The sequence below is a fragment of the Engystomops pustulosus genome, chromosome 8 (assembly GCF_040894005.1).
Source record: "Engystomops pustulosus chromosome 8, aEngPut4.maternal, whole genome shotgun sequence".
In the NCBI taxonomy this organism is placed as follows: Eukaryota; Metazoa; Chordata; class Amphibia; order Anura; family Leptodactylidae; genus Engystomops; species Engystomops pustulosus.
Genome location: NC_092418.1, coordinates 36,636,142 through 36,649,508, shown reverse-complemented (window position 1 = coordinate 36,649,508; position 13,367 = coordinate 36,636,142). Strand labels below are relative to the sequence as shown.

The 13,367-nt window shown below is 41.2% G+C and overlaps 1 protein-coding gene across 3 annotated transcripts in view; it reads right to left on the bottom strand.

The window, feature by feature from the left end:
* The window catches only part of SNX29 (sorting nexin 29), a 353,067-nt gene that overhangs the window by 283,666 nt on the left and 56,034 nt on the right, over positions 1–13,367 (bottom strand). For all 3 annotated transcript variants that reach the window (XM_072120679.1, XM_072120678.1, XM_072120680.1), the window contains 2 exons: positions 8,233–8,296; positions 6,964–7,092 (listed from right to left, as the gene is read on the bottom strand). In XM_072120679.1, the coding sequence (XP_071976780.1) occupies positions 6,964–7,092; positions 8,233–8,296 (193 nt within the window). The remainder of the gene's footprint in view (positions 1–6,963; positions 7,093–8,232; positions 8,297–13,367) is intronic.

Here is a 13,367-nt window from a genome sequence, read left to right as displayed (position 1 = left end):
TCTGTGCACTGTGTAGTGTAGTGTAGTGTATTGTATTGTTTACTCTACCAGCGGGGGAACTGTGACTGCGACTAGGTCCGGAGCTGGAGGGGGCCTGCATTTACTAGGAGGCAGATCATGAGTCCAAGAAGAAGAATCCAATCAATTATATGCATGTCTTGTTATGCCACTGCCTACCAGAATACAAATCAGGTTTTCTTATGATGGATCTTATGAAGAGGATCCTCTTCCAGCTCTGTTCTCTACTACGTTATGCAAATATAGATAAATGTCTTACCAGGTGAAGACCTTTCATCAATAAGACCACCAATATAAAAATAACGGACAACCCAATTAATGAATATTGACACTAAAGTCAACTATGTAACCACTGAAAAAAAGTTCACCCATCTTCCTCAGGAGTCTCACTGTGCTTCCAAACCAGTACGGCATGGGCTAATTCCCAAGGGTATTTTTCTAGTGTCCCCTTTGGTATTCAACCTTTAACCAATATACAGAGATCTTGACTTTGGGATGTTCCTTTTATAGTAAGGGGTGCACACTAATTGGCTAGGAACCCATTTGAACAAAGGTTACGGGCCCACGTCTTCAAGCTTAGGGAACAAAATTTGCAAGGAAACCGGCACAGGTGACCGTCTGGGCCAAAACAGCATTAGAGACATCAGCCACTGCCTCCATTCTGTAAGGTTACACAGCGGCAGGGACAGACTGCTAGCGTTAAAGCATTTAACTAATCAGAATTGTAATTTTTTTTATATTTCTACCTTGTTGTAATAACCTTGTAAACTGCAGACCTAGCAACAAAAGATCAGCGGTTTCCTTAATATTAAAAAAAATTCTAGACTGTTTTCCATAACCTCCTTCATTAACTCCATCAATCTGTCTTCGATAATTTAGCAGAAAAGTCATGCCTGACCATCCTGCAATACAATTATTGCAAACATGGAGGAATAAAATGTATTTTCGTAATCACAGACTCCAGACACGACTCTGAGACAGTAACTTTCTATTTGCAGATGTAACGTGCTATGGGAGGAAATAGGATCCGGATTCATTAAGTGAAGATCCGTTGCGGTAACTGCAGGTTTTGTGTCAGCTAGGCAAGCAATGTTTTTCAATGAGCAGACTATCTCCATGGCGTGGTCAGGTTGAAGGAAAACAATTACAGTGCTGAGAAGATTAGCAATGAAGCGTGTTTACCTTAGTCTGTGTAAAATATTCGGTTAAGATTACTTTATTGACTTTCTAGCAAGTCTTTTACATATAAAAAGTACAGGAAATATGGGCAATAATTGGAGGGAATCATTTTAGAATATGACCACTGTGCTACGCCGGAGAGAAACGGACAGAAAGAAATGCAGAATGAACAGCAATATAATATTTACATCGATACCAATGTAGTCATTTATATTATTGCAAAAAGTGTGTATTACATGAGGAATAACACAATATTCACTTGTATCCTGCACCGATTATAGTTTTTGTCTAAACTAATACACACAACGCTAAGAGGATCTTATCCATCTCATATCCACAAGCAGCAGCAGCAGCAGCATGGGGGACATTAGGCAGCACAGCTGGGCAATATAATACTAGGGTGAGGAAAACGCTTACTAAAAGCTCCAACAGTGTTAGTGCATATTTGTCACCATCTTATTCACTCAGCAGTTATCTATTTTATGACATAAAAAACTGTCCTCAATTTAAGAAAAATGTTACCAGTCACCTAAGAGTTAGTGAAGAAGGATGGAGTATACAGTGGAGAAAGATCTAAAAGGTTACGAAAACCTATCTTAAAAGAAATCTACCCCATGGGTACAGATCTTCTAAACCTCCTGGAACAGGATTCGTTATTCATTTTGCCTCAAATAGCTTAGTTTTTTAGAAAACATCTTTTAAAAGTTTGCAAATGAGCCTCAGGGCTCCCGGACTAAAACAGAGAAACCCCTCCTGGCTCTTTCATCTGCTTAATATTCACATCTCCATTCTGCGTTTCTTCCAGCCGCCTCCCTCCCCTCCTCAGCCAGAACGCTGGCGATATCAGCCAAGAGTCAGTAATTCCTGTGCACGCATGAATGCGCATGCACAACAATTGCCGAGAACAAGCTGACATCACAGTCTCTCTGGCCAGGTAAGGAAGGATGAGGGCAGAAACACTTAATTGAGGTGTGAATATTTAGCAGACGACGGAGCCAGAAGGGGCATCTGTGACATAGCCAGGAGACCCTGAGGCTCATTTGCATAATATAAAATACATTTTCTTAAAAATCACTAAGCTATTAGAGGTTAAAAGGAAGAATGGATCCCATTTGCAGAGGCACTCACCAGCATGTAAGTGTATTTGGTTTAGAAGCACTGCACCCATGTGGTAGATCTCCTTTTCCAGGAATTCCGGAGTACGCCCTGAGAGCCAGATCAAGGTAAGGCCCAGTTCACACCTACGTTTGGACTTCCAATAGGATTATGGAAGTCTAAAAGATGCCTATTGATTTCACCACCAATTTAAAGCTGAAATAATGGAAGTGATGGAAAAGGGGATTAACAGAAGCCATTGAAAGCCCACTGCAATTGAGGGATACTTCAACAAATCCATAAGCTTTCTGATTTTTGTTGTTTTAGTGATGATAATAACGAAGATCCAAATGAAGGAACTAGAATCTTTCAACTTTGCTAAATATTTTAAGGGATCAGTGATATCAAAGGCTACGCCAGCTATATGGTGCTGCACCTATGCAGAAGCAGAACCGGCAACCAGCATATGCAGCTGCAGCCCGACTGCTAGCTAGGCACAACTATTATACGTCAATGTTCCCTAATGCTTCTGCTCACCTTGAACTGATTGGATCAGATCTAACTTGTATGGCATGCCATGTGACTTTTAAACCAATTCAGTCCCTAATTCTTGAAATTTTTAAAATTATTTTATGTTTAAAATTGTAGCATAGATGAATCGAGGCTTAAGGAGTATGATCGTTTTAATAAAAATAATAAAAAAATAAAATAGAAATTGTCAGAATATTAAGGAGAATAGGAAAGTGATGGTTATTGATGGGTCCACTTTATTTCAGGACATACTATATGATGCAGCCTGTGCTGGGTTAAATGTGGAATTGGTATTTAGGATTAAAAAAAAAAAGAACTAGTTGAAAGTGATGTGAAAATACTAACCTTTCCTTTACTGTAGCTATAAGGCCAAATTAAATGTTTACACCACAAATATCCCTTTGTGGCCCTTTGCTCAGGTTTGTAACATTTTCACTTAAAAGATCATGACTTTTATGTTGAGAGCTCCCACTTGTCAACAAACTTTTATGTGAAGGTTACGTCCCATTGTTATTGCCTTGCTCCTTTAAAGTGTTAGAATCAAGGAATAACATGCTTTGAAACTCTGATTAACTTCCATCATTAAAGGGGTTGGCCACTCTTTCACATAAAGTGCTCATATGCCTTTACTGTCCTGCAGATAAACCCTGAATGTTCATCAAGGGATACAGCATCCCTGCTACTTACTTTTGTGCTGTGTGCAAACTCTCCATGATTACTTGTTTAGATGTCTGAGCACTGATGAATAGGAGCAGCTGCAGCAGAAGATTATGACTCATCCTGCTCTACCTTATTCTCTCTTCCCATGCCAACAATGTCTGCTGGCAAAGGGTTACAAGTCTTCCCCATATCACCTAAAATTAGCTGCCAGTCAGGCACTGTACCTTAATCACAGCCATTTTTCGGATATGCAAATTAGCTTACTTGACTTTTTTTTATTCAAGATATACAGATATGACTGTGTTTTCTTCCAGGCTGCCGTGAACCAAACCCCATTATTTTGACTGGCAGCTCTATGTCTCTTCAAATCACTGCCCTACTTCCTTGAAGCATCTGCCAAAATTCAACTAAAGACACATATTCGACCAGCTCTTTTTACTTATAGGAATTATTGTGTCTATTTATTTACACGGTGCCATGGTGTTACATTCATGTGACCAGGGTGATGCCATCTAAGGTCTTATACCCTTTACATTTGCAAAATCTTCTGCATGTATGTATCTAAATCACATGAAACTACAGCATACAGTAAGGAGTAGAAGTCCATGGAGGCTGCTGTGATTTCATGTGATGATATACATACACTGGGTACATTTTGCAAATGTAAAGGATATAGGACCTTAAAAACATCACATGACATGAAGTGCTGTATAATAAGGATGCATAAGGCATGGGGAGGAGTAGATGGGAGGGACCAGCCAAGCAGGAGACACCCCCTCTGATGCCAGGGAATATAAGATATAGTTGATTTGAAGGAAACAGTTTTTAGCTAAAAGAAGGGTGTCAGTTAGTTAATAGGGTTCTATAGGAACTTGTCACTATCTGTAAAAATGTGGTGAGAGATTCCCTTTAAAGGGAACCTACCACCCCGATTCTACCTATAAAGGTAGAAGGGGTGGTAGGTGGATGGATGGGACGTGAGGATAGCCCTTTTTTGTTGCTTTCATGATGATACCTTTTCAGGGTTTTGCTGTGGTGTCACATTCATTCTTAGCATAACAGCTATAATTCTTTTTCTCAACTATTAAAAAATGTAGCACATAAAATTCCATTTTTGCAATAATTTGTAATGACATTCGATGGTAACATGACTGTTCTTGCTCCTGCAATGGCTGCTCATGTACAAGTGAAAAACTTTAAAGTGATCAATTAACATCATGTTAGTCTAATGTTATCTGGGAACAAAAAGGCTTTGGACGTTAAAGGCCTTATGTTTCCTATATATATCCAGGGAAAACTTAGAAAGGTGCACAACCTCACTCCAGCTAGTGGAATTGCTTACACCGGAGACCCTTCTCTCTCTAATGGGGTCCCACTTATCTGTTTATAAGGATCATAAGGTGATGGGTTGGCTTAAAGGGCACCTACCACCCCGATTCTACCTATAAAAGGTAGAAGGGGTGGTAGGTGGATGGATGGGACGTGAGGATAGCCCTTTTTTGGGCTAATCCTCACGTCCCGGGTGTCTTTTAGAAAACTTTATTACATGTATATGCTAATTTTTTTATGCGGCTACTGGGGTGTGGAGTAGCCGGACATGAGCCGCGTTACTCCACCTACCAGGTAATCTTCGGCCCTCGCGCCCTCGTCCGAGTCCCCCGGCTACTGCGCATGCGCAGTAGTTCCGGCCCCGGAGCCGCGGCCGCGCAGAACGCAGGGGACCCGGACGAGGGCGCGCAGCTACCAGGAGCTGCGAGCCGAAGATTACCTGGTAGGCGGAGTAACGCGGCTACAGGGGCGTGGAGTAGCCGCGACTAGTAGCCTCATGTCCGGCTACTCCACGCCCCAGTAGCCGCATAAAAAAATTAGCATATACATGCAATAAAGTTTTCTAAAAGACACCCGGGACGTGAGGATTAGCCCAAAAAAGGGCTATCCTCACGTCCCATCCATCCACCTACCACCCCTTCTACCTTTATAGGTAGAATCGGGGTGGTAGGTGCCCTTTAAGCCAACCCATCACCTTATGATCCTTATAAACAGATAAGTGGGACCCCATTAGAGAGAGAAGGGTCTCCGGTGTAAGCAATTCCACTAGCTGGAGTGAGGTTGTGCACCTTTCTAAGTTTTCCCTGGATATATATAGGAAACATAAGGCCTTTAACGTCCAAAGCCTTTTTGTTCCCAGATAACATTAGACTAACATGATGTTAATTGATCACTTTAAAGTTTTTCACTTGTACATGAGCAGCCATTGCAGGAGCAAGAACAGTCATGTTACCATCGAATGTCATTACAAATTATTGCAAAAATGGAATTTTATGTGCTGCATTTTTTAATAGTTGAGAAAAAGAATTATATGAGATAACAGCTAAGAATGAATGTGACACCACAGCAAAACCCTGAAAAGGTATCATCATGAAAGCAACTGATCAATGGGGGGGTACAGGAGCTGGACCACCACCAATGAAATGATCATGGGTAGTCAATAATACATTCAAGTCTCTTCAAAAAGCATACCGTATTTTTCGGACTATAAGGCGCACCAGATTATAAGGTGCACCATCAATAAATGCCTGCTAAAACATCTGGGTTCATATTTTAGGCGCACCGGATTATAAGGATGAATGACCAGCAGGTGGTGGACCTGTGCACAGTTCAAGGCAGCTGTTGTCTGTAAGTATGGTTCATATATAAGGTGCACTGGACTATAAGGCGCACCTTTGATTTCTGAGAAAAATCAAAGGATTTTTTGTGCGCCTTATAGTCGGAAAAATGCGGTAGTAAATTCCTGATAACAGTCCAACTAATTTGTGTTAGAAAAGAGGTGTATTTGACTGAACCATGACATCCTTGGCTTCTGAAGCTGGAAGTTATTATAGGATTGGTAGGCTGGCTTGAATTCATAGATTACCTACGCTTTGGGACGGTTCTTAATATCAGATTGTGACTCCAGAGGACGACTGTTTGAAGAGACAAACAAATTGGAAAGTCACAGCGTCATAATCTGTATTATGATTCCGTTTGGAACTGCAGCTAAGCCCAATTCAGGTGAAGAGGACAGAGCATTCAGCAAAAGTTGAAATCCATTTTGGTGGGACGTCCACCATGGTCTATCTATATCTGCAATAGCAAATAGCACTAAATATACAGTTTAGTGATTGAGTTGAATCCCTCTTATTCAGCTGGACTATGGATAGCATCTATAATATACCTCTTCATAGAACAACAGGCGCAAAACTGCCACCTAGAGGTTGTCAGTGGTACTGTGCTTTAAAAAAAATTAAAAAATAAAACCAAAGTACAAATAATGCTTGAAGCCAAATATTAAAAAAGCCGAGAATTTCACCCAGCACAGCCATGTGTTAATCTTTCTGCAATTAAGTGGTAGAAGCTGTCCTCAGCAGATCAGTCATTAACTCCGGGGCCCAAAACCCTTCTGAAATGAGCTGGAACCGTTTCCTGGCTGAAGCCTCCTACCTTGCCAAAGCTTGGATTTTCGCTGCGTGACGCTCCTCCTGTTCTGCCACTTTCCTCCTCAGGTTGTCAATTTCCAGCCTGAGTGCTGAAGAATGTTCCATCTCTGAATCGAGCAGGTTTCTCAGTGATCTGGAAAAAGAGAAAACCATCTGCCACAGCTTGCAAAGGCTGCCTTTCCTCCAAAATGCTCAAGTACTGGAGGAAAAGTAGTTGTAACTAACTCAAGTTTCCACAGAATTGTCTTATTTATTTTATTACTATTTAATTTTTGGGGATGAATCCAATAAAAACTTTATACAAGAAAAGCAACTTCGTGAATAAACTATTCCACCATTATGTATGCAGCACCAATGCAGAATTGTGCGCCACAGTTGTTCCTGACTACAAACTGTCCGTACAGTAAGATGCTGCTCCTGTGTAACTTACCTTCCTCATTTCCTTGATAACTTACAGGTGAGTTGTTTCTAGTTATTACAAATGCGTCTGAATGAGAGCTGTATACGCATAAACTGAATGTTCGACACAACAATTTGCAAAAATTTCATTGTTCCATTAGAAGTGGGCAAATATTAGTATGAAAAGAACAAAATATAAATTATAAAAAGAAAAATTATTTATATGTAAAAAGAAATCTACTATTAAAATCCATCATGATAAACCAGGTGCACTTACTAATAGATCCAGGCTCTCTGACTGAGGTAATCTTCTTATATTTGTTATCCATGGCCTCCTTCTAAAATCAACTTTGAAAATTATGCTAAGGAGTAAGAAGGGCTCCTGGGGATTTTTACCAGAGCCCCTTATTGAGGCCTTATCACAGGCTGTTAGGAGGCTGAAAGGAGGAACTTAGCTGTGAACTGAATTGGGTCTCTATATTCTCTTTGTACTGTATGCTCCCTCTCTTGATTGAAAGACTTGTTGATGCCCTATAATACTAAATCTTGAGTAAAGTATGATAATACTATTTTAAAGGAATTCGGAAAGAGCATTGGCCACATACTAGAAATTACAATACCATACATATGTGTACCATACATATTTATCCTGGTAAACTTTCCCCTTATGCCCCTAGTAACTTCGGGTTGGTGTGTTATCTTATATTTAAGATATGAAACCACACAGGATCAGTATGTACAGCAGGGGAGTCTCAGAAACCACCTATGGCTGCATTAGCAAATCGTACTAAATATTACATTTTAGTGATTTAGTGACACATACAGTGATCACACACATTAGAGGAAAGATTAAACAATGCTAATTTACACCTACGCGTTTTGCTCCTCGAGTTCATCTTTCCTGTTCACCATGAGAACAACAGCTTGACGGAGTTCACCTAAAGAGATGGCAACAAAATTAAAAAAAAAAAAAAAAATCAGTGTACAATCTTGACATCAATCTGTAGCAGATATTTCATCACTTGGAAAGAACGGCATAAGAAAAAGAAAAAATTTAGAGAGGAGGCGACACGTTTGCGGCTAATGAATTCATCCTGTGTTCATATGTAAATCATGCATCCCGCGTCACTGAATAATCCCATTTCCAATTATAGGCTTCATTTCTAATATCCTATGTCATATCATGAAAATCCTATTCCTGGCTTCGATTTCATTGAAAAGTTAAAAATAATCAGTTTGCATGGCACTCATTCGTTGACTCCCTGCCAGCCTGTGCTATGTGCAGTTATGCTAAAACAAACCTGCTTCTTCTTTGCTTGCCTGTCATTGAACTCTCAGAATGGAACACACTTCTCATCTGTAGAACAGGAAGCCGCCTTCCTAAATAGCGCCATTTACAGACACGTAACTTTATTTATTGCAACACCTCTGAAAGATCCAATACCGAGATATCAGCTTAGTGGCAGGCAAATTAAATTACTTTGTACAGGTTTGGGAATTTGGAGAAGGTTGGGGACGCTCCTTTAATTTGTGCAGCAGCTGAACACCTGTGGCGAGGTGCTATAGAAATTCTCATTAGCAGCAAGGTGCATCTGCAGTATCCTCTGACACGTACATGACATGCAGACAGACTACACACAGAAGAGTCTAATAGCACAATGCTGGGGTGCTAGGAGTACGAACCCCATCAACATGTCATCGGTGGCCTCAATCGCACAATAGGATGTCAATCAAAATAACTTCTCCAGACTCATGTGTAAAATGAGCAGAGATGAGTCCATTAATATTTAGACTACAAATTTTGGTTTTTCTTTTACAAGTTTACTGAAACATTTTCAAGTTCTAGTTATATGATGTTCTTTCAAACTTTCAGCTTTCATTTAAAGGGATAAAGGGTTTTGGACACAGATGAGAGAGCCAAATCCGGCCCGCGGCCTTGCGTTATCTGGCTCGGCTCTGGCTCCCTGCCACTGTCGTATGCTTGTCGGAAGCACAGAATAGAGTTAATGTGCCTCCGATACTCACCTTTCCTCCCTACCCCAAAGCGGCGCCATTGGTGACCTTCTTTGCTCCACTGTGTGCCCGCTGTATGCGCCAACTCAGCCACACCCCCAGTGTTTGATTGACAGCCTGTATAATGAAGTGAGGATAACGGTGTAATGGCTCCTCCATGTGCTTCCTGGTGCTGGCGCCCCTGCAGCTTGTGTGTATGAGATACTGCTATACACATGACTGACAGCCTGTATAATGATGTTAGGTATAATGGTGTAATGGATCCTCCATGTGCTTCCTGGTGCTGGCGCCCCCTGCAGCCTGTGTGTGTATGAGATACTGCTATACACATCACTAACAGCCTGTATAATGATGTGAGGTATAATGGTGTAATGGCTCCTCCATGTCCTTCCTGGTGCTGGCGCCCCCTGTAGCCTGTGTGTATATGTATAGGAGAGATACAACTGCTCCAGGCAGCCATGTTATAGCAGAACATGTCAGGTACTTGTGTGGCTGATGTCTGTGTCTCACACACGTGTATGGGAGGATGCAGCATGTCAGCAGATAAAAGCCCAGACACCAGCAATGCTTTACTGTACATTACACAGAGACATGAGCAGGGAGAGGGGAGGGGTAACTGGTGAAATCACTGCCTCTGACCATGTGACCAGCCTCACTTACATAATAAAGAAAAGATTTTATAATGATTAATGTATGAATTGACTAGATAAAGGCTGGGATGTATCCTTGTGAGCTGCTCCAACAGGTAGTAGTGACAGGACAAACGACACAGACCTGATGACAGGTGTCCTTTAAAGAGAACCCGTCATGCAAAATAACCCCCCTAAACTAAATATATTTTCATAAACTGCCATTAGAGAGCATTGCCTCTATCCCTTCATTGTCCCTCTACATGCCTGTAAACCAAAGCAATGAGGTCCTAAAGCTGTATGCAAATGACCTGTGAAGTGTCCAATGAAGCATTAGCATATTCAAGCTGTCCACTCTATTCATGAGTGGGAGGCACAGCCACACCCCCAGTGCTTGACTGACAGCCTGTATAATGATGTGAGGCTGTATAATGATGTGCTTCCTGGAGCTGGTGGCCACGCCCCCTGCAGCCTGTGTGTGCATGTGTGTGTGTTTAGGAGAGATACAGCAGCTCCAGGCAGCCATGTTACAGCAGAACATGTCAGATTCATGTGTAGCTGATGTCTGTGTCTCTCACCTGTATATTAGGAGGATGCAGCATGTCAGCAGATGCAGCACACACACTAGCAATGCTTTACTATACATTACACACAGACATGAGGGGAGGGGTAACAGGGGTGACATCACTGCCTCTGACCATGTGACCAGCCTCATTTACATGATAAAGAATAGATGATTTTACAATGAATAATGTATGAAATAACTAGATAAAGGCTGGGATGGATCCTTGTGAGCTGCTCCAACAGGTAGTAGTGACAGGACAAGTGACACAGACCTGATGACAGGTGTCCTTTAAATGGCTGAATGCAATGTTTATGGTGTATAAATGGAATTACTAAACAACTTGAGTAGATAAATTTATACAGGACTAAATTGACATTTGGTCCCATTAAGGCAACCACAAGGCTGATGTGGGCCACTAGGAAAATTATTTTGACACCCCTGGTTTAAGAATTTCAGCTCCAAAACATGTGCCACCTTGTTTTGAAAGGGACCAAAAGTAACCGGACCAGTGACTCAAAGGAGTTTCATGGCAGGATTGGGCAATTTCTTCTTATGTCATTTTTAATATAGCTGATAAAAGACCTGGAGCTGATTTGAGGTTTGTTGCTTAAATGGGTATTCAAGGAAAAAGCATAGTTCATATACAAATGGGTCCTCAAAATATAAGTTAATATGTAATTAGTTATTTAAATTTTTGCTCCCCTTAGTCGAAAATGCTGTGGACATACACAGACTGTAATGGAGAATTAAAATGCTACTGGCCCTTTAACCCTTTCAGAACCTTGCCCTTTTTTGTTTTTTCATTTTCATTTTTCACTCCCCTTGATTAAAAATCCATAACTTTTTTATTTTTCCATGTCCAGAGCTGTGTGACAACTTGTTTTCTGCGTAACAAATTACACTTCATAGAGATGGTATTTATTATTCCATGCCGTGTACTGGGAAGCGGGAAAAAAATTCCAAATGCTGTGAAATTGGTAAAAAAACGCATTTGTGCCGTTTTCTTGTGGGCTTGGATCTTACGGATTTCACTGAGCGCCCCAAAGGACATGTCCACTTTATTCTTTGGGTCAGTGCAATTACGGGGATACCAAATTTACATAGGTTTTATAATGTTTTCATACAATTAAAAAAATTAAAACCTCCTGTACAAAAATTTTTGGGGGGATTTTGCCATCTGGCGCTAATAACTTTTTTATTCTTTGGTGTACGGAGATGTGGGTGGTGTAATTTTTTGCGGATTTTGATGACGTTTACAATGTTATCAATTTTAGGACTGTTCGGCCTTGTGATCACTTTTTATAGAATTTTTTTTAATGACAAAAAAGTGCCATTTTCGACTCTGGGCGTGATTTTCCGTTACGGGATTAAACGCAGTGAAAAACCGTTATCATATTTTGATAGATCGGGCATTTTTGGATACCTAATGTGCTTATGATTTTTACTGTTTATTTATATTTATGTCAGTTCTAGGGAAAGGGGGGTGATTTGAGTTTTTAGGGTTTTTTATTATAAATTTTATTTTTTACTTTTTTTTTTATTTTTACTATTTTTCAGACTCCCTAGGGTACTTTAACCCTAGGTTGTCTGTACGATCCTATCATATACTGCCATACTACAGTATGGCAGTATATGTGAATTTTACTACTCATACATTACAATGTGCTGATAGCACATTGTAATGCATGGGTTAACCCGAAGTAGCCTCGGGTCTTCGTGAGACCCGAGGCTACCATGGCGACGGATCACCGCTCCCTGATGACGTCACGGGGAGCGGCGATACTCGAAAAGATGGGGGCGCCCATGCGCTGCCAACCTTTTGAAGCCGCCCGCATCTTTGCCGACGGCGATCAGCGGGAAAACAGCAAAGACTTACCGGCTACGGAGAGGGCTCAGCGTGTGAGCCCTCTCCATGCACCCGCGGCCCACCCGTGACGTGCTATTACGTCACGGGTCGTGAACGGGTTAATCAGTCCGTTGATTTCCTCCACACGGAGCAGACACAGGACAGAAGATGGCCGCTGGTCACATGTCCAAATCATATGTCCTGCACCTGCCTGGACAGGTCATGTAATCACCACTATGGTTTGCCTGTAGTTGGTTGGTTGCAGTGCATTCAGTATGGCTGGTGTTGTGGCGAGATGTCATTTCAGTGAGGTAATGTGCAATGATGGTAGTTACATATCATTAGTATGGTAACAGAGCAGGACAGTCTGTTACATCATCACAGGGAGCAGAACATAAGAGGCAGGAGCTGTTACTGAGAACTAAAGGATCATGGGAGTTGTAGTTTCCAGTGTCAGCCATCTTGGTGATAACTCCGCCTACTTTAGAGAGGCCATACATTTTGTAAATCATAAAATCAAACTATTTAAGCTCCATTTTGTGACTAATGACATTGACTTTTGTTATATTCATATATTTATATTATCATGGGTTTATGTGTCAGACTTTCATATTCCCGGAATACCCCTTTAAGGAATGTGATAGCTGTACCTAAAGAGACGGGCTTTAAAAGCATGTTTGAAGCTTTGGAGGTTGGGTATTAGTTTGATATTCCATGGTAGAGCGTTCCAGAGAATTGGTGCAGCTCATGAAAAGTTCTGTAGAAGTGACCAATAGGGGTCGAATTAAGGAAGAGAACAATCCAAGTTCACTGGCAGATGATAGAACACTGGTTGGGCGATAGAGTGAGATAAGAGAGTCGAGGTAGGGAGATGAAGCATTGTGCAGAGCTTTGTGGATTTGTGATTATTTTATACTGTATTTGGAAGGAGACAGGTAACCAATGCAGGGACTGGC